The sequence below is a fragment of the Ursus arctos genome, unplaced genomic scaffold, assembly GCF_023065955.2.
Source record: "Ursus arctos isolate Adak ecotype North America unplaced genomic scaffold, UrsArc2.0 scaffold_8, whole genome shotgun sequence".
Taxonomy (NCBI): Eukaryota; Metazoa; Chordata; class Mammalia; order Carnivora; family Ursidae; genus Ursus; species Ursus arctos.
In genome coordinates, this window is record NW_026623100.1 from 56,687,132 (window position 1) to 56,705,664 (window position 18,533).

Genomic DNA, 18,533 nt, shown 5'->3' on the forward strand with positions numbered 1-18,533 from the left:
CCAGAGCTAACAAGAGATAAAATTGGATTTGAACTTAGGACACTGACTCGAAAAACCTATGCTCAATTATTTTTCTACACTCTGCAACCCAAAGTGTGATAGTCTCCAAGAATCAGCAATATGGTCATCACCTTGGCGTTTGTTAGAAATGTAGAACTGCTTCAGTGGGCAGGGGTAACTAGCCTGCTCCAAACCTAACCCTAGATTGCAAAGGCTCAAAATCCCCAGTTCCTAAGTCCTCTTCATCCTCCTCCAAGTCTCCAGCACCCCTCCCAAAGGCTTCTTTGGGAGGCTGTACATTTCCAGTGTGCCCCTGATTTGCTAACTCTAGCAGACAGATGCAAGTGGCCAGAATGAAGTTCCCTTGCTTTGTCATGCCCAAGGCACAGAAGTTGGCCAAAGTACCAGCCCTCTGTAGTGGTCATAAGAGCAGGGGCAGCAGGGATCTCTTCATTAATAAGTACCTAGGAAGTTTGCTGTCCATTCTTCCACTGAAAGAGAAAGAGCAACCCGTCTGGGATCCTCAAAATAAAGCTCTTTCAGTTACCTGACGAGAGGTTGCAGAGATTAGATGATCCATTGCTACTAGTGTCAAAAGGCCCCCTGGAAAAGAGAGGCCCAGGATCTTGGTGATGACCCAGCCTTCCCTTCAGATGGACACTGGACACAGAGCAGTGGGGACCTGTGGCCTCTGGCAGCACCGTCCCTGAGGCAGGGGAAGTGGGGGCAGGACACCTGCTTGCCAGCTGCCCAGTGCTGGAGAGGAATGCTTCTCCATCACCCCCATTCCAGGATGCCAAAGTGTCACCAGAAAAACTGCCCTGGACCCCAAATGTTTCCAGCATCCACTAACTGGACTTCATCCCTGACTTCCTGGTGTTCAACTTCTGAAGAGGGAAGCCAGTTTTTAATAAACTCCCAAAATACCAAGAGGTTACACCCTGTCCCTTTATGTGGGATTCCAAAGTAAATTTCAATCGTATGCTACACTAGGAAGTAGCGCTTCTCCTGCTAAGAAGGGGGAAAAAGCACAACTTGACCCTGAAGAGGACTCTACTACAAAAAGAGGAGGATGGCATAAGAGGGGCCGATTTACCTGCCCCTAAAAATCAGCTTGGGCCAGTTGGCACACAAAAGCCATATGCTTTTTTTCTTTTTCTTTTTTTTCCGATGATTCATTGGTTGCCTATAACACCCAATGCTCATTCCATCGAGTGCCCTCCTTACTGCCCATCACCCAGTTACCCATCTTCCCACCCACCTCCCCTCCAAGAACCCTCAGTTTGTTTCCAAGAGCCATATGCTTCTTGATGCTTGCTTCCCTGCTTTACTAATCAGACTAGAGTTCCATCACCCTAGACATTTTTAGTCACCAGGTGTTTTTTTTCTCTCTCTTTCCCTCTTTCTCTCTCAACCTCTTAATCTCTCTCTCCCTCCCTCTCTCTCTTTCTCTCTCTCTCTTTCCAGAATTCTCCCCCCCCCGATAAGTCCATGCCTAGAAAAAAAAATGAAAAGAAAAACAATTAAGAGGGAACGGTGTCTTTAATCTCAAGGAAAGGAGCCTTAAACAAACCTTCCGTGCGGATGTCCCCAGGAGCGCGAGCCAAGCCAGGGCGGTGCCATCTAAGCGGCCCCCCACCACTTAGCTCAGGCCTGGGTAGATCCAGGAGCTAAACAGAAGCTAGGATTGCACAGAGCCTGAGGCCCACCTGCACTCAAAAGCACACCAGTGCAAATCTATCACATAATCTAGGTTATTAGGCAGCCATTCATGCTGTTTCCCTCCACCATGCATGTAGACAATTAAGAGTCAAGTGGGAGGGGGAGCACCTGACTGGTTCAGTTGGTGGAGCACACGACTCTTGATCTCAGGCTTATAAGTTGGAGTCCCACATGGCGTGTAGAGAATACTTAAAAAAAATAAAATCTTAAAAACAAAAAATAAGAGTTGAGTAGGTAGAACTGTAAGATTGACAGCTTGCCCTGAGCCTAGGAAGATGAAGAATCAGAGCTCACATTACCCATTCCAAACAGCCCCCCAAATCCTCCTATAATCACAGGCATTAGTGTCAAAACGGAATCCATGGCATTTTGTCTTTTTTTATCATTTTACTCACTAAGAAGCAAGCAAAGGACAACAGCAGCATTTGAATTAATGCCTTCAAGTCTACCTTCCCCAGGAAAACAAAGACTATAATGTAAGGGGCAATCCCACTAAGCAGCTGGGCAGGGAGTCCAGTCTTACTCCTTTTCTTCTGGGGGAGGGAGATTCTGAAATACACAACCTTCCCACCTACAGTGAATAGCATCCCATCGTTATGCAAGTAATAGCGCCTTCAAGGGGGAAGTGCCGTATGGAAATATAAAAATAGTAAGACAATCAGATATTCCAATTTTACCTTTTTACAAACACTTAAAAAATGCATCAGTACAAATATAATGAAATGCAGAAACCTATCTAACTAGGAACCCTCTCTGGTCAGTTCTTTCCCCTCTGTAAAATGGAGATTACAAGTTGCTCTCCTCCGTCTACCACCTGCCTCAGTAAGATATGTTCTGCTGACATACGAAATTTCCTCAATTCTGTGATGGAAAATTGTATGTCTGATTCAGTTAAATAACTATATGTTAGATAGTTAATATCTATTCCCGTCTGGTAAGAGATTCTATTCTTACTTTCCTTGGGACGATTGTCTACAATGGTAACATAATCAACCCCCGGGGTAATATTCCCTGATCCGCAGGCTGCTTTGCACCTGCGGTTTGCCTTTTGTCAGAGGTGGGCGTGCAAAAAGGCAGGTGGAGGAGGGGGGGGGGGGGTGAGAATTAAATGGTTTATTTCTCATGTGAATAGGAGGAGCCCTTTATTCCACCTCCTGAAAAACTCCATTAAAAGCTCTCGCTGCCCCTGGACAACCACAGGACAGGTTCAACAGCAGGGAGCCAGCATGGCCAGTAAGTCCAAATTTATTGACTATATCGATGAAGCTTTGGAAAAATCAAAAGAAACGGCGCTTTCTCGCTTGTTTTTCGTTCATCAGGGGATTCCGTACCCAATCACCATGTGCACCTCAGAAACTTTCCAGGCCTTGGACACCTTTGAAGCCAGAAGTGATGACATGGTGCTCGCATCTTATCCAAAGTGTGGTAAGTGACAAATCATTTTCTACAAGGGCACGTTTTCGTAGTCTGTAGGTTGGGCAGGGTGCAGGGCAAAGGTTGGGGAGGAAGGCAGTTCATCTCTGCACGAAGCTAGCCAGAAATCAGTGAGGAGGATGACTAAGATGTTTAAGAGCATACCCTGTGAAATCAATAACTAGAACTGCTAGATTTAGAAACCTTGGTGTCTGAGGGCGGAGGTCTGCTGGATGATGGATGTAGAAAGGATGCGTGGTGGGGCTAGCTACCAGGAAGATGAGTGCAGCGAAGTCCGTATGCTATCAAGCACTGAGAAGAATAGAAGCTTTCTTCTTGATTCTTGACTAAAGACAAAACCATGGCCATGTCTATAATGCATATGATGATTTGCACATAATAGATTGCTTTTCAGGATCAAGCATCATCAATCCTGTAGTTTCGCAAACCAGTTTTACATGGTGATTCATCAATGGAGGATGAGACATTAAGAATCTAAATTCTCCTATTTCTCCAATCTCACAATCTACTTTTGATTTTTTTTAACTGTTATTTCATCTCTAAATGTTTATTAAAGCCATCTTTCTGTTAATTGATGCTGGGTTTTTATAAAATCTAAATTATATATACTCCTATAGAAAATATTCATAACATAAGGGAAAATAATATGTGATATATAATAAACAATCATTTCTATAACATAACATTGTTCTGTAAGGAACATATTATAGATTGAAGAAGTTTTGCCGCTTGTTAATGGAAAAATCTGAAAAATAAGATAACTTGAATTTTGTACTAACATAAGTAAGAAATGCTCTGTTTTCCACAGAACTCTGTTTCTTTCCATAGCCTAGTTTATTTCAAATGAGGAAGAACAGATTGTACATACCACAGGAAGTTTTAATTTTTATGATATATATGTGAAAGTAACATGCCTTTGCTGTATCAAGACTCCTTAATGAGCTTTGATTCTTGATTTTTCTTATAGGCTCAAATTGGATTCTTCACATCATGAGTGAATTGATATTTGCTGAATCTAAAAAAAAGTATGAATATCCAGAATTCCCAATTCTTGAATGTGGAGACCCAGAAAAATACCAGGTTGGTACAAAACAGCTTCTAAACTTACAGTAAATTATCATAGAAAGACTTCCTCCATTTGGGGAATATTTTTAGTTTTGAGTTCAGAAAGTACAGTCCTAGTAATCATGGCAACTTATTTTGTGCTCACCATGTAATCCCAGCACTTTTCAAGGATTATCTCGTTTCATGGCAAAATAACCTCATCACCATTTTACAAAAGGTAAAACCATTAGAAACTTACCCAAGGTCAAGGGCTAAGATTTGAACCCAAGTTTTCCGATTCGAGCTTCTTAACCTCTGCACAATATAGACAGCCTACCTATACAAGAAAAACAGGAGGGAAAGCAAGACGAGAAACCTGAAGAAAAATTAAAACTAGTGTTGCCTGCCTGCCTCGGTCAGTAGAGCCTGTGACTCTTGATCTCAGGGTTGTGAGTTTGAGTCCCATTTGAGTGTAGAGATTACTTAAAAAATAAAATCTTAGGGGTGCCTGGGTGGCTCAGTCAATTAACCAGTCAACTCTTGGTTTTGGCTCAGGTCACGATCTCAGGGTCTTGAGGTTGAGCCCCGGTCTGGCTGGGCACCCTGCGTGGAGTCTGCTTGTCTCTCTCCCTCCCCCGATACCCACCCCCACCCCCCACCACCTTGCATGTACTCTCTCTCTCAAATAAGTACAATCTTTATTTAAAAAAAAAACCTTAAAAAAATAAATATAAAAAGCAAAATCTTAAAAAAAAAATTGAAATGAAAAAAGCTTTGTCTCTGAAGACAGAGACTTGGGTGCGATGCCAGCAGGAGGGTTTTCTAAGGCCCAGATCATCCTGCTCCCAGTTTACATCAGCAGCCCCCAGACTTTTCCTAGTGAGACATTACCTTTGATGTCCCTGCCTCCGTGATGACTCTGGTGTGTGTGTGGGGGGAGGGGAACGGGGATGGGAAAGGATCAAGTAGTAGCTGAGAGAGAAAGTCACCAGTGTGTGTAAAGGTTCTCAACAAGCCATCCTACCTGTTCTAATTCACCTTACCATATGTTATTACTCACTTGGTCAGTATAACTAAGTGGGGCTTGGGTGTGAGACAGGGCGTTCTGGTCCCTGCCGGGGAAGGCAAGAAAAGGGTGGGAGGAAGGATCTGCCTCAGGACTTCAGTGCCTGGACAGGACAAGTGAGAGGGGGACCATCCCCAGCCCTACCTAGATACACCAGAAATGCATTTGGGAAGGGAAGGCTGTATTCAAGGGGAACCCCGATCTCAGCAAAACTTTGAGAAGGGTTTACCACCAAGACTCCCAACAAGCGGACAGAAGAACGCAGTTCCTAAAAATGAAGTCATTGGATTGGGACTTAGGAAGCGGTTTCTGGAAAATGACAGAGACACTTGGCATGATCAAATATAAACTGAAAAGTTGGATCTCAGATGGAAGGAAGCGCATTTCCATGGATGGGGCTCAAGTCACAGGAAATCACATGCAAATGAGATGTGCAGGGACTTGGGGGTGGGCTGGAGTGGGAGGTAAGTGGGCATCCTGCATGCATGCGGTTGGCTGCAACCTCAGAAGGCATCCGAGGCCCTAGCAGCCACAGCAGGGCCCAGATGTGGGCGGTCGGCCCCGGCTCAGGATGCGTGGACAGGAGTCTTAAAAAGCTTTTTCCTAGGTAAGAAACGATGGGCCAATGAAAAGCCCCACTGGTTTCCCCTGTCCATTTTTTCTAAAGAGGGTGTTTAGCGTCAACTTTACAACTTATGCTAACATTTCCCTAGTTTTCCAACTTTTTAAAAAATAAACTCTCTACCTGAGGTGGGGCTTGAACTCACGACCTGAAGATGAAGAGTTGCATGCTCTGAGCCACCAGGCACCCCTATTTTAAAATGGAAATCAGTAAGATGAGCTTTCCTTAATAGTCACTCACTTTACAGAAAACTTTCCTAAAATACATATATTTTCCTGGGGTGCCTGGCCGTCTCAGACCGTGGAGCATGCAACTCTTGATATCAGGGTTGTGGGTTAGAGCCCCACATTGGGCCTAGAGATTACTTAAAAAAAATAAATAAAATAAAATAAGTATATTTTCTGAAGCTATAGCTGTATCTAGTCTCTATGTTGCTTATAGTTTCGCCATATCACATTTTCATCGACATTTTATTATATGCATATCAGTTTGGGTACAGTTATTTCTCATTTTCTTCCTGGATATTTTTCGAATCCTTTTAGGAACTTTACCGTTTCTCATACGCCTTTTTGTGATTTTTGGCCACGCACTGTAGTGGAAACAGCATTCTATAACTTAATCTGAAAATCACCATCTGTGCGATTTTGTACAAAGCACTTAAAACCTCAAAGCCTATCGTTAATCTCTAAAATGGGGGTTGTAATACCTACCTGAGAGGATTGCTGTGAACGAATGTGAAAGTGACATTGAAAACTAAAAATTAGGCCGGCTGGACGTAAATCAAGTATGATGACTGTTAATCACCGCTTGGGCCCGTATCATTGACTTAATTTTTTTTTTTAATTTTTAAAACCTCATTTTATTTTTTGCCCTTGCTTGCGTTGGGATCTCCACTAAGTTTTTACAGAACAATTGGCTACAAAATGTCTAAGTATCATTTTATCACTGGAAATAATGTGACCAAGCAGTGAGTGGCCTCTATAAGTACGGAAATAAACTTGAAGCTTTAGCTCATACAGCATACTACAGGCCTGATTTTAGGATAAAACCCTTACCCCTGGCAGGTTAAACAGATAACTGCATTTTTTAAATTATCAGCAGGAGTAGATACACACAAAGAATCAATGACTGAGTCCTTACACTGACAAGAATTTCTCTTGTAAAATATTTCTCAGATGTTCAAGTGACTGTGCACTTTCAGGTTCTGTTGGGATATTTGATTGAATGGAAAAATTTTTAATTATTTATTTATTTGAGAGAGAGAGAGAGATTAGGAGAGAGCACGAATGGAGTGGTCGGGGGTGGGGGGGGTGGGGGTGGAGGGAAGCAGGCTCTCCGCTGAGGAGGGATCCCAGCTTGGGGCTTGATCCCAGGACCTGGGGATCATGACCTGAGCTGAAGGCAGATGCTTAACTGACTGAGCCACCCAGGTGCCCCTGGAATTTTTTTGGTAAAAGAAAAATCTAGATATTAAAAATAGGTTCAGAGGAGCTATGGTAAAACTTAAATATTTCTGTTAAAGACCTTGAATATAGAAGAGAGCCAAATTAAGTCAAGGAGTAGACTACAGATTATGAGCTGTCTTGAACAAAAAGAATTTGATGTGATTGTGAGAAAATGTAAACTATTCAAAAAGTGACAAAAAAAAAAAAAGAGGTGAGCCAGATCCTACAAGGAGATTTAAAAGAATGATTTAAATTTTTTTTATGATTTTCTCCATTCCTCACCCCCACAAAGTAAGAAAACAGAAAAAAATTAAAAATTGAAGGAGGAGGGGTGCCTGGGTGGCTCAGTCGGTGGAGCGTCTGACTCTTGATTTTGGCTTAGGTCATGATCTTAGGGTTGTGAGATGGAGCCCAGCCCCGCCCCACACAGACTTCCCTGCTGGGGGTGGAGCCTGTTTAAGATTCTCTCTCCTCCTCTGCCCTTCCCCCACCCCGGTGCGTAAGCGTACTCTTCCTTTCTCTCTAAAACCAAAAATATTGGAGGAGGAAATGGAGAAGGCATAACAATAGCGATGCTCGAAACTACCATTCAGATACTCCACTTACAAATGATTGACCATACGACACACACACACACTTTCACGTTATTGTGTATATTTTTAAGAGAATGAAACAGTTTCCATCGCCAAGGATTTTGGCCACTCACCTCCATTATGACAAATTACCTGGGTCCATCTTCAAGAATAAAGCCAAGGTGAGTGTCCCTTCTTACTCGTATTTCAATGCGATGTTTTTAATGTCTAGATATTGCCTTTCTGAGCTATGTGATGAATTTTGCATCTTCTAGAATTTTAATAAATGAGGCGTGAGATTTGATATTTCTTCTGTTGTTTCTTTCTTCAGATTATATTTGCTATAGTTTCATGCAAAGCAAATGCATTTTCAGCTAGGATATAAAACATATACCTAGAATTGAAGATATTTTAAAATCTGCTTCATAGTGAATAGATTTTAGAATCCCACTAAGATATTTAGAGTGTTTAACAAAAGAGTACAATCTAGGAAACCAAGCAGAAGGGGTTTTGTTGTTCTCTGATGAGCTTTACTTACCTGAGGTCTGAAACAATTTTATTTCTGAATTTCACGTATAATAGCAAACGTCATGTCACGCGTACATAACCATAGGTGTGTTAGCTACTCTTATCGCTGTTTGATCTTCTCCCACCAAACTCTGAACTTTATTTTCATTTTCCTTAATACTATTCTGCAATTTGTACTTTGCCGTTTAACTTTCCAGGTCATGCCTTTATGGCTATCCTAATGAGCTTGCTCTTTTTTCCTTTTCGATATCTTCTACATACGCCTTTTTACTAAGTTCATTAGCAGAAGTTCTCTGCTACAACATCAATCTGCTTTTTCTTCTTTTTTTCCCCCCTCTCCCCAAATTTCCCCCATCTGCTACCCCCTCTCCCTCAGTTTCTTACTGTCATTCTTTCTCTATATGTTAACAAATTTAAGTCGTATACAAGAGTACACAATTGCTCAACCCTTCACTTTTCCAAAGTTCAAAACATAGACCTGAATAAATTAACTTAATTTTCTCTCCCTAGATACTGGTGATATTTCGAAACCCTAAAGATACGGCAGTATCTTTTTTCCATTTCCACAATGATGTCCCTGATATTCCAAGCTATGGTTCTTGGGATGAATTCTTCAGACAGTTCATGAAAGGACAAGGTATAGCTGTTGGCAAAAGACTTCTTACCTCAACAGATGACCACATTAAGTACAAAAAATCAAATGTGTTTTACAGTAAAGAAAGAAAGAAGATTAAGGAGGATCCAGGAACCAAACCGTTGCTTTTAAATGAAGTTTTATAGCATCACCAGTTCTGCGCATCAAACAATAATACACTAGTGTCTTTAAAAATAATTTGGGCAGTTCATATGTTGACTATGGGTCCGGGGTGGCCATAGAACAGGCATGGGACAGGGGTGCCTGGCTGGCTCAGTGGGTAGAGCATGCAATTCTCGATCTCGGAGTTATGAGTTGGAGCCCCATGTTGGGGATAGAGATTACTAAAAATAAATAAATAAAAACTTAAACAAATAATAGAATAAAAGTTAAAAATCTTAAAAACCCACCCCTAAGATATTCGTTTGCCAGAAAGGAAATCAGCTTTGCCAGACCATGTTGATATTTTACCTCCGGTTATTGCTAACTGCAATTTTATAAGTGTCTGCTGATGCTCCAGGTTCTGAAGTGGGTGTTGTATGTGCATAATTTCGTTTAAGACCATAACAAACTATGAATAAGGCAGTAGTCTCCCCTTGCACAGATGAGGAAACTGATCAAAAAAGTTGAATCACTTGCCAGTGGTCCCACTGCTTGTAGGTATCTGTGACTCTACTCCCATGGGTATAGTGGCCAGAGATTAAAGATGCTTTCTCTAACTGTTGGCTCTCTTGAGTCTTACAATGGAGTAGAAGATAGAATTAATGCCAGATGACCCTAGAAAGGAAGCTATTGACAGGTCACCCCAAGAGGACCACTTTCGAAGGTGACCAGCCCAGCAACCACATGCATGGACACTGGGTACAGTATGGGGATTGGGATGTAGGACAGAAAAAAATAGTGCACAGAAGGTGCTTACGAAGTTTAGTTTGTCTGGAAGCCGCTCATGGAGACTGGACGGAGGAGGCAGTTAAGGCAAGTCTGAAACTGCACCCCCTTGGTAACCCGAGAGGACATTGAGTGATGAGAAAGCTGTCATCACTGGAACAATCTATCGTAGGGAATCTTGGTGGTTCTATCCCCCCTTTCAGCCTAATTATTTGATTGACAGTGATAAAATGTGCCAAGCTTAACTTGAATAAAGTTTCTGCCTTACAAGCTTGTTAAATTCAACTTATGGAGGAAGCTCAATGTACTGGGAAACATACAGGATTTGGAATGAGAGGTCTGGATTGGACTTCATTGCTTGTTATGATATATTAATCCATAATACTAGAGAGAATAAAATAGTTACCACTTACTGAACAATTATTACATGCTAGGCACTATATGCTATCCCTAGCATGTATTTTTTAAATTTCATTTCTCATAAGAACACTATGAGGATAAATACTATTATTGTCCCCATTTTATAAAGATGGAAATAGAGGCATAAGAAGGTCACACAGTCATTAAGTAGCAGAGTTAGAACTTTAATTAATTAGTTAATTTTTAAATTTAAATTCAATTATTTAACATATCGCATGTTATTAGTTTCAGAGATAGAGTTCAGTGATTCATCAGTCTTATAGAATAGCCAATGAGCAGAGCTAGAACTTAAATCCAGGTTCAAATCACTCATGCCTGGGTCAAAAGACATTTGATCCCTGTGAACCTTGGTTTCCTTGCTTCTAAAGGAAAGATAAGAGTGTCCGACCGACAGGGAGTGGAACACTACAGCGTTTTGTTTGTTTGGCAGCACTAGCTCTGGTATCAGACAGATGTCGAAAGATGACAATACTCGTAACTTACTAACCACGTGACCTAGAGGTGGTTACTTAACTTCTTTTCTATTTCCCCATCAACAAAATAGGTATAGAAATTGTACCTATCACATTGGGTTGCTTTCAAGATTGAAGGATAAAATGTATCAATTAATAGTGCATTTGGAAGGACAGAAAACCTGACCACAATGGCCTAAACAGATTGGGTTTTATTTTTCTTACTAAACAAGAAGGCTGAAGGTAGGCAGCTGGTTCAGCTGCCCAGTGATGTCGGGCCAACACCTCTGACATTTCCTTGGCCTCTCCCTTGGGCGTTTTGCAACAATCTCTCAAGTTGCGTACTGTCCCTCCAAGCATCCCCTTCAGTTCATGAAGAAGGCTCATCAGGACAGCAGACTCATGCTTGTGTCTGGCTGGCCAGAACCACATCCTGTGACCAACCACAGCTCTAAGGGAGGATGAAAAACAGGAACCCAGTCTCTCACAATTGGCTTACACCCAAGTAATCAGAGTTTGGGTGGCAACAAAAACGGAAGTGTATCGGATAGTGGGCATGAAACTTACAATGTTTGCCACAACAAATAAAACATGTAGAAACAGCCTGGCTCAAAACAAGGCCTGCATGATGATGATAATGATAATAATTATGAGAATATTCTTATTATTAATGATAGAGTAATAATGGCTAAAGTTTGTTGAGTGGGTACTATGAATCCGGCACTGTTTTAAGCATTTGATATGTGTTAATTTGGTACAAGTTGAATGTATGAATCTACTTTTTCAACCAAAGTTTTTAAAGTCTAAAAATACATCAAGTATTTTTGATTAAAAAAACCTAGCATTCAAATTGAGGCTCTCTGTAAGTGTAAAATACCCACTGGCTTTGGAAGCCTTAGAATATACAAAAAGAAATGTGATGTTTTCTTAATAACTTTTTATTTTGATTACATTTGGAAATGATAATATTTGGGGATATATTTGGTTAAACAAAATATCAAAATTAATTTCACCTGTTTCTTTTTTTCTTTTTTGTAAAAGATTTATTTATTTATTTGAGAGAGAGAGAGCGCACAAGTAGAGGGGCAGAGGGGGAGGGAGAGAGAATCTGAAGCAGACTCTGGCGGGGAGGGGTGTGTGCTGGATTTCATGACTCCAAGATCATGACCTGAGCTGAAAGCAGGAGTCTGTCGCTCAACCAACTGAGCCACCCACGTGCCCCTCTTTTTGCTTTTCTTAATGTGGCTACTGGAACACTTAAAATTACAGATATTGGGGCACCTGGGTGGCATAGTCAGTTAAGCGTTGGACTCTTGGTTTCAGCTCCATGATCTCAGGGTCATGAGATCAACCCCAGAGCATCTGCTTCAGCTTCTCTCTCCCTATCTCTCTGCCCCTCCCACGTGTGCACTCTCTCTCTCACTCTCTCTCTCTCAAATAAATAAATCTTTAAAAATAAAATAAAATTACAGATATGGCTTGCACTAAGTTTCTATCGGGCAATGCTGATCTAGATAATATCTGTCTCGTCATTTCTTTCTTTCTGGCACTGTCAGTTTTCATGTATCATTCACTATTTCTGAATTATTTTATTCACCTAAATGTTCATGAATGTCTGATAGTTTTTATCAAACCACTTTTGAAACTTGCTTAGTTGTGTTATTAGTTATGAAAATAATAAATTGAATAGAAATCTGATAATAGGATGGTTTATGCCACTTCTTCTGGAGCAGGGATTTGAAAGGACAAATAAACATCTTGTTTGAGGGGCGCCTGGGTGGCTCAGTCGGTTAAACGCCAGACTCTTGATTTTGGCTCAGGTCATGATCTCAGGGTCATGAGATCAAGCCCCTCATGAAGCCCCTCGGTGGGTTCTGCACTTGGCGAGGAGTCTGCTTCTCTCTCTCTCTCTCTCCCTCTGCCCCTCCCCCCACTGGTGTGTGCTTTCTCTAAAATAAAGAAATAAATCTTTTTTAAAAACCATCTTGTTTGAGCATGTATACATATGTATAGTTTATATTTTAGAGCCTAAATTAACCATCTATCATTTTAACCTCAGTTATTTAAAATTCCTTAAGAATTTTTTTCCCTGTGCTTCTAGTTTCTTGGGGAAGTTATTTTGATTTTGCCATTAACTGGAACAAACATCTTGATGATGAAAATGTTAAGTTCATATTATATGAAGACCTGAAAAAGGTGAGATTATGATTATTGACATCCTATAGCAAAATTTCTTATAAAATATAACATAGAGCAACTTACTTTTAATGTCTGGTTATGTGAGTATTGTATCCAATTAAAAGAAAAAGAATATTCCCAATATGTGGGACAGTGCTAGGGAAAAAAATACAATGCATAGGGGCTTAGATTGTTTATTTCACAGAAATAAAATAATGCTTAGCAGTTTATTACTTAGAGTGGCTACTTTATTTTCCTGCTATGATAGTCCAGTTTAAGAATGGCAACAATAATAGGTAGGTTTCCGTTGAGATTTAATTGAACATGCATTTGGCTGTGAACTGATTTTTCCATATAATGTTATTTTTTAAATTGTTTATTCATGAACGTTTAGTGAGTGAGTGCTCAGCATTGTTCTAGGCCCTTGTGATACATCAGTGAACAGACCAGACAAAGTTCACTGCCCTGGAGAAGCTTACCTTCCAGCTAAAGAAGATAGGGAGAGAGAAAGATAAATAATAAATACAATATTTTATTAATGTTTATAATATGTGAGAGAAAATAAATGGCATAGCTGATTAAGGAAAACTGGAAATGCTAGGTAGGGGTGGGGAATTGGGATGCTGGACATACCCCTGTATAAAATAGGGTAGTTGGCTGAAACCCTATGTTAAGTATGTGATTTGAGCAAATATCTAAAGAAGAAAGGAGTGAACCAAGTAGGTAACTGGAGTAAGAGCTTCCAGGCATACAGAATTAACTGAAGCAAAGGCTCTGAGTAGGAATGTTCCTGGCATCGTTAAGTGACACGAAGGAGGTGAATGTGGCTGGGTCAGTAGGGATGAGCCAGGGGAGGTTAACCAATGAGAACAGAGGCAAGGGAATGAGATAAAGTATGGGAATCATGCGGCAGGCCTTTGAAATTCCTTTGGCTTTCACTCTGAGTGAAATGGGAAGCCATTGTAGGATTTGAGAAGAAGAGTGATAGGAGTTGGTGTGTTTTTAATAGTCTCATTCTGGTTGGTGTATGAGAACGTACTGGAGAGAAGCAGACAGTGTAGAGAAACCCAAGAGGAGAGTACTGCAGTAGTCCAGGCCAAGGAAGATGGTGGCTCAGGCCAGAAGGGGCAGTGAAAGTGATAAGTGGTTGAATTCTGAATATATGTTAAGGAGAGCTAATAGGATTTGCTTCTGGACTGAACGGGAGAAAGAGTGGTGAGAGAAAAAGAAAAATCAGATAAGACTCCAATATTATTGGCCTGACCAACTGAGAGGATTGAGTTGTCATCATTTGAGTAGGAGATGCCAGCAGGCAAAAGTGGGATTGTGGGAAAGATCAGCGGTTTGGTTTTGGACATGCTTAGTCTGAGATGTTTATCAGTCATCTAAATGGATGAGGTCAGGTAGGCAGTTGGGTATAAAAGTCTTGAATGAAGAGAGAGTTCTGGGCTGTATATATAAATTTGGGATATGGATGGTGTTTAAAGTCATGAGATTACATACTGCTATATGTAAGTATACAGACAGAGAAGAGAAGACCAAGAACTGAGCCCTGGAGTCCCCCATAGAGAGAGTTTGGAAAACAGGAGGAATCAGCAAAGGAGCCAGAGGATTGGCTATAGAGGTAGAGGGGAAGACAGAGTCCCGGAACTCCAGTGAAGAAAGTATGGTAAAAAGAAGGGAGTGTGTGATGCTTTCTAGTGGAAGTGAGGTTTAACACCAGTCCCCCCTGACATTCTTATCAAAGGAAAGTATAACTGAACCCTTCCCTTCCGTCGATAGAGTGCATTTATGGAACATGAAAGAACATACCAATTTAGTCCATTCTCCTTCTAGGGCTAGAATAATGTGTCTAAAACTTGTGTTTTATGGAACGTCAGTGTTGCCCGGATGTTAATAATTCTTGCTCAGAGGTTGCCTATTCAAACTGATTTTGGAACTGCTATTCCTTTGGGACATTCACATTGCAAGCTGGCATAGCAAAGACTAAGAGAGCCTGTAGGAAAAACAAATGAACAAAAAGGTTATCTTTATTTCACCAAAAGGATTCCAAACTTATTTGACCTCAACCCTTCACCCTCCTTTTTTTTTTTTCATGAAACATCTGTAACCACCCTTGAAATAAATTAGTGTTCTATAGAATACAGCTCTAGGAGATTTATGAATCTTCATTGGTCAGCAATACTGTTGAGGGGGTTCATGATTTATGAGGGTATTTAGACAAGATAAATTTCAAGACTCCTCGTTTTCATGATTCTAAAAATTAGACTTTCACGATGGAATTAAATGTAGGATTCAGAAGAAAAGGGAATTGGAACGAGCACATACAATTACATGAATTTCCTCAGCTCATCTAGACTGGTGCTTGTTAATAAAATGAGTATCACCTTAGATGAGATTCTTACCTACTACTTCATGCTTACTACCATTATTTGTGTCCTGGAGAGTTTAGGGAGAGTCGTACATTGAAACTACAAAGCAAAATCAACACAGAATATCATGTAGGGCTATCTCGAACACTGAAACAGAAGTGTCAAAGGAAGGCTAAAGATAGTGAGATAAATAGAGGAGTTAGAGAGCTAGGCTTAGTGAATCCATTCTGGCTAAGAAGCCTGTCTTTGCTACAGCATGATTCCCATAGAAAGAAGTTTATCCTTGAAAATTTTGTTTTCAGAACCTGGCTGCTGGAATAAAACAAATTGCTGAGTTCTTTGGATTCTCCTTAACTGGGGAGCAGATTCAAGCCATCTCGGCCCAGAGTACCTTCCAAGCAATGCGAGCAAAGTCTCAGGAAACGCATGGTGCTGTGGGCCCGTTTCTGTTCCGCAAAGGTAAAGTCGCAGTGGGTTCTGGGACACCCATCAATTTGCATGTAATAGGCAATCTGAATAACTAGACCTTAAATTAAGACAGGATTTCCTTTTTCTCTCCCTCGACAAGAAGTTTGAACCATCAGTTCAGAACTAGACTGGCAGGTCACCAATATCTCAGTTCCTTCTCCCTTTCTGCTTATCACTTTGTGATGGCAAGACAGCCGCCAGAACTCCGCCATCACATTAAAATTAAAGGATTGCTTTATTAAAATAAAAAGGGAAGAGCAAGAGACAGAATCACGTGTATTCGCTGAGTGGGGTCCCTTTAAAGAACTTTGTGGGAAGCCTCAGCAGTAACTTTGTACACCTCACTGGCCACCTCTCACTGCACTGTTGGATGGGAACTGTGATTTTTTTTTTTTTAGGAGAGCACATTATCACCAAATTAAAAACAGGGTTTTGTCGATAAAGGAGGAGATAATGAATACTAGATAGGCAACTAGCTACCTCTGTCCCTTGTTGATTTTACTATGCTTCATTAAAGCATTCTAATTTCTTGCCGAAATTTATGATAATACAGCTTAGGGATTACCAGGGTTTTTTTATTGCATATATAATGAGAGTATAATGTGATTTAGAGACAGCACATATCACAACGACAACTATCATTTATCAGGCATCTATCATGTGTTAAACCTTCGCTGGGCGTAAATTTTATAGCAAAAAAAAGATATCAATTCCTCAATTTTACGAATGTGGGCACCAAAGCTCAGGGATATTAATTTGTCCACTGCCACAAATGTAAACATACATTTCAAAAGGTTATGCAACAAGAAACTTGCACCTTCAACCCAAATCACCAAAAGATTCTAAGGAAAGATGTAACTTCCTTTATTAAAAGCAATAAGAAAAACATATCCTAATCTCAGGCAAAATATTAACTTTCTGCAAAATTTTCAGTATCTGAGGTCTTCACAAAATCCTGTTGTAAAATGATAACTTCTCAAGGGGAAAAGTATTTAAAAGACTTTACAGAAAAAAAAATGACTCTCCAAAAGTGGAATTTTAGGTCTCAAGGCTTGAAACAGGGGTGGGGCTAAGAGATCACTGAAGCCTATTGTCCCTGCAGTGATCTAAAGAGCACATCACCTCCCATGCCGCCGATGGGGAAGCCCCAGTCGATTCTGGTAATTTTACAAGAGACTTACATTCGTTCTTAAGACTAATTTTCTTCGTGTGTGCATTTTCACATTTCAAAGTGAAATGCTACACTGAAAAATGGTAAAATCAAGAAGAAATAGGGGTGGGGGATGGGCAAAAGGGGTGAAAGGGAGTGGGAGGTACACGTCTCCGGTTATGGAATGAGTAAGTCACAGGAATAAAAGGCACAGCATTAGGAATGCAGTCAATGGTATTGTAAGTGTTGTATGGTGACAGAGGGGAGCTACACTTGCGGTGAGCTCCGTACAACTTAGAGAGTTGTTGAACCTGCAACTGATGTAACACTGTGTGTCAACTTTACCTAAATAAAAATAAAAAATAAAACAAAATGAAATAAAGTAGCTCAAAAAAATCAGGAAGAAATATTCTAACAGATGTCCGGGTCTGTTGTTTTTTTGTGTGTTTGCAGGTGAAGTTGGCGATTGGAAAAATTTGTTCAGTGAAACTCAGAACCAGGAAATGGATGCAAAATTCAAAGAGTGTTTAGCGGGCACTTCCTTAGGAGCAAAGCTGAAGTATGAATCCTATTGCCAAGCTTGATTTCTGGTCAATGCAGATACCAGGCGTGGATGTTTTTTTTCCTGACTAACAATTAAATTTAAATAACGGAAGAAGAAGTGGATCAAATAACCAAATAACAATAATTCAATAACATTTAGATATAATGTGAATTTAATAATACTGACAACATTTGATACTTTTGAACTCAGACTTGTTTGTTCGCTTTTGGAGGAAGGGCCGTTTAGCTCCAAAGGGGACACTCTGGCTAATGGGGGATGCTGGGCTTTTCACTTCTTTCATGCTCTGGGTTCACATAAGAACATAAGCAGATACTATTAGAAACATGCCTAACTTGGTGTTTGAGTGTAGATGAGACAGCCCTCCCAATGATGCACGACTTTTTGTCCTCCCAGAATAATTCCTCTGTCTTTCACTACGGATCAAAGCATTTGTGGCTATCTCAAACTTACTGTTGGGGGAAGTGTAATTCCAACTCGGCACTGAAGTCAGATGGGTAAATCCCGTCCTCGTATGATTCAAGGAAAATGCATGGCTCATCTCCTCTGTGCATGTCACTGCCGGAGGCCCTATGGAGGCCCCTCTCTTAAGGGGCTTTATGTTTCTAGTTGACACAGCCTTTAGTTCAAAGCTAAATATTACAGATGGTGTTATTGTGGCATAAACGTGTTTCTACCACAGAGTCCCAGGTAGTCATGTGGAATTGACAAGGGAAGGAAAAGCGTGTTCTAGAAAAAAACTTCTCCACAATCCTTAGACTCTTTACACCATAGCTAGTTACAGTTAAGAACAGAATGGTTCATAGAAAAGTTAAATAAAAGTGCTTTGAGAAAGACTGCAGGACTACTATTTCTGGTAGTATAATGGATTACGTAAAACTGAAAACCTTCCTTCGGAACACCAAGAAAGGCTGGATTAAAATTCTTTAAAATTCTTTTAGTTGATAAGGGTGCCTGAGTGGCTCAGATGGTTAAG

General features: G+C 40.6%; 1 protein-coding gene across 1 annotated transcript; it reads left to right on the forward strand.

Annotated features, from left to right (window-relative positions):
* Positions 1 to 2,948: 2,948 nt before the first annotated feature.
* Positions 2,949 to 17,579, forward strand: SULT6B1 (sulfotransferase family 6B member 1). The gene is made up of 7 exons (XM_026516396.4): positions 2,949 to 3,147; positions 4,124 to 4,236; positions 7,998 to 8,087; positions 8,944 to 9,070; positions 12,929 to 13,023; positions 15,680 to 15,836; positions 17,449 to 17,579. Exons 1-7 carry the CDS (start codon positions 2,949 to 2,951, stop codon positions 17,577 to 17,579), a joined length of 912 nt encoding a protein of 303 aa, XP_026372181.3.
* The last annotated feature ends 954 nt before the right edge of the window (positions 17,580 to 18,533 follow it).

Coding starts and splice junctions, on each gene's coding strand:
- SULT6B1 (XM_026516396.4), top strand. CDS start 2,949: ATGGCCAGTAAGTCCAAATTTATTGACTATATCGATGAAGCTTTGGAA. Junction 3,148..4,123: donor CGCATCTTATCCAAAGTGTG/GTAAGTGACAAA, acceptor TTTTTCTTATAG/GCTCAAATTGGATTCTTCAC. Junction 8,088..8,943: donor TCTTCAAGAATAAAGCCAAG/GTGAGTGTCCCT, acceptor TTCTCTCCCTAG/ATACTGGTGATATTTCGAAA.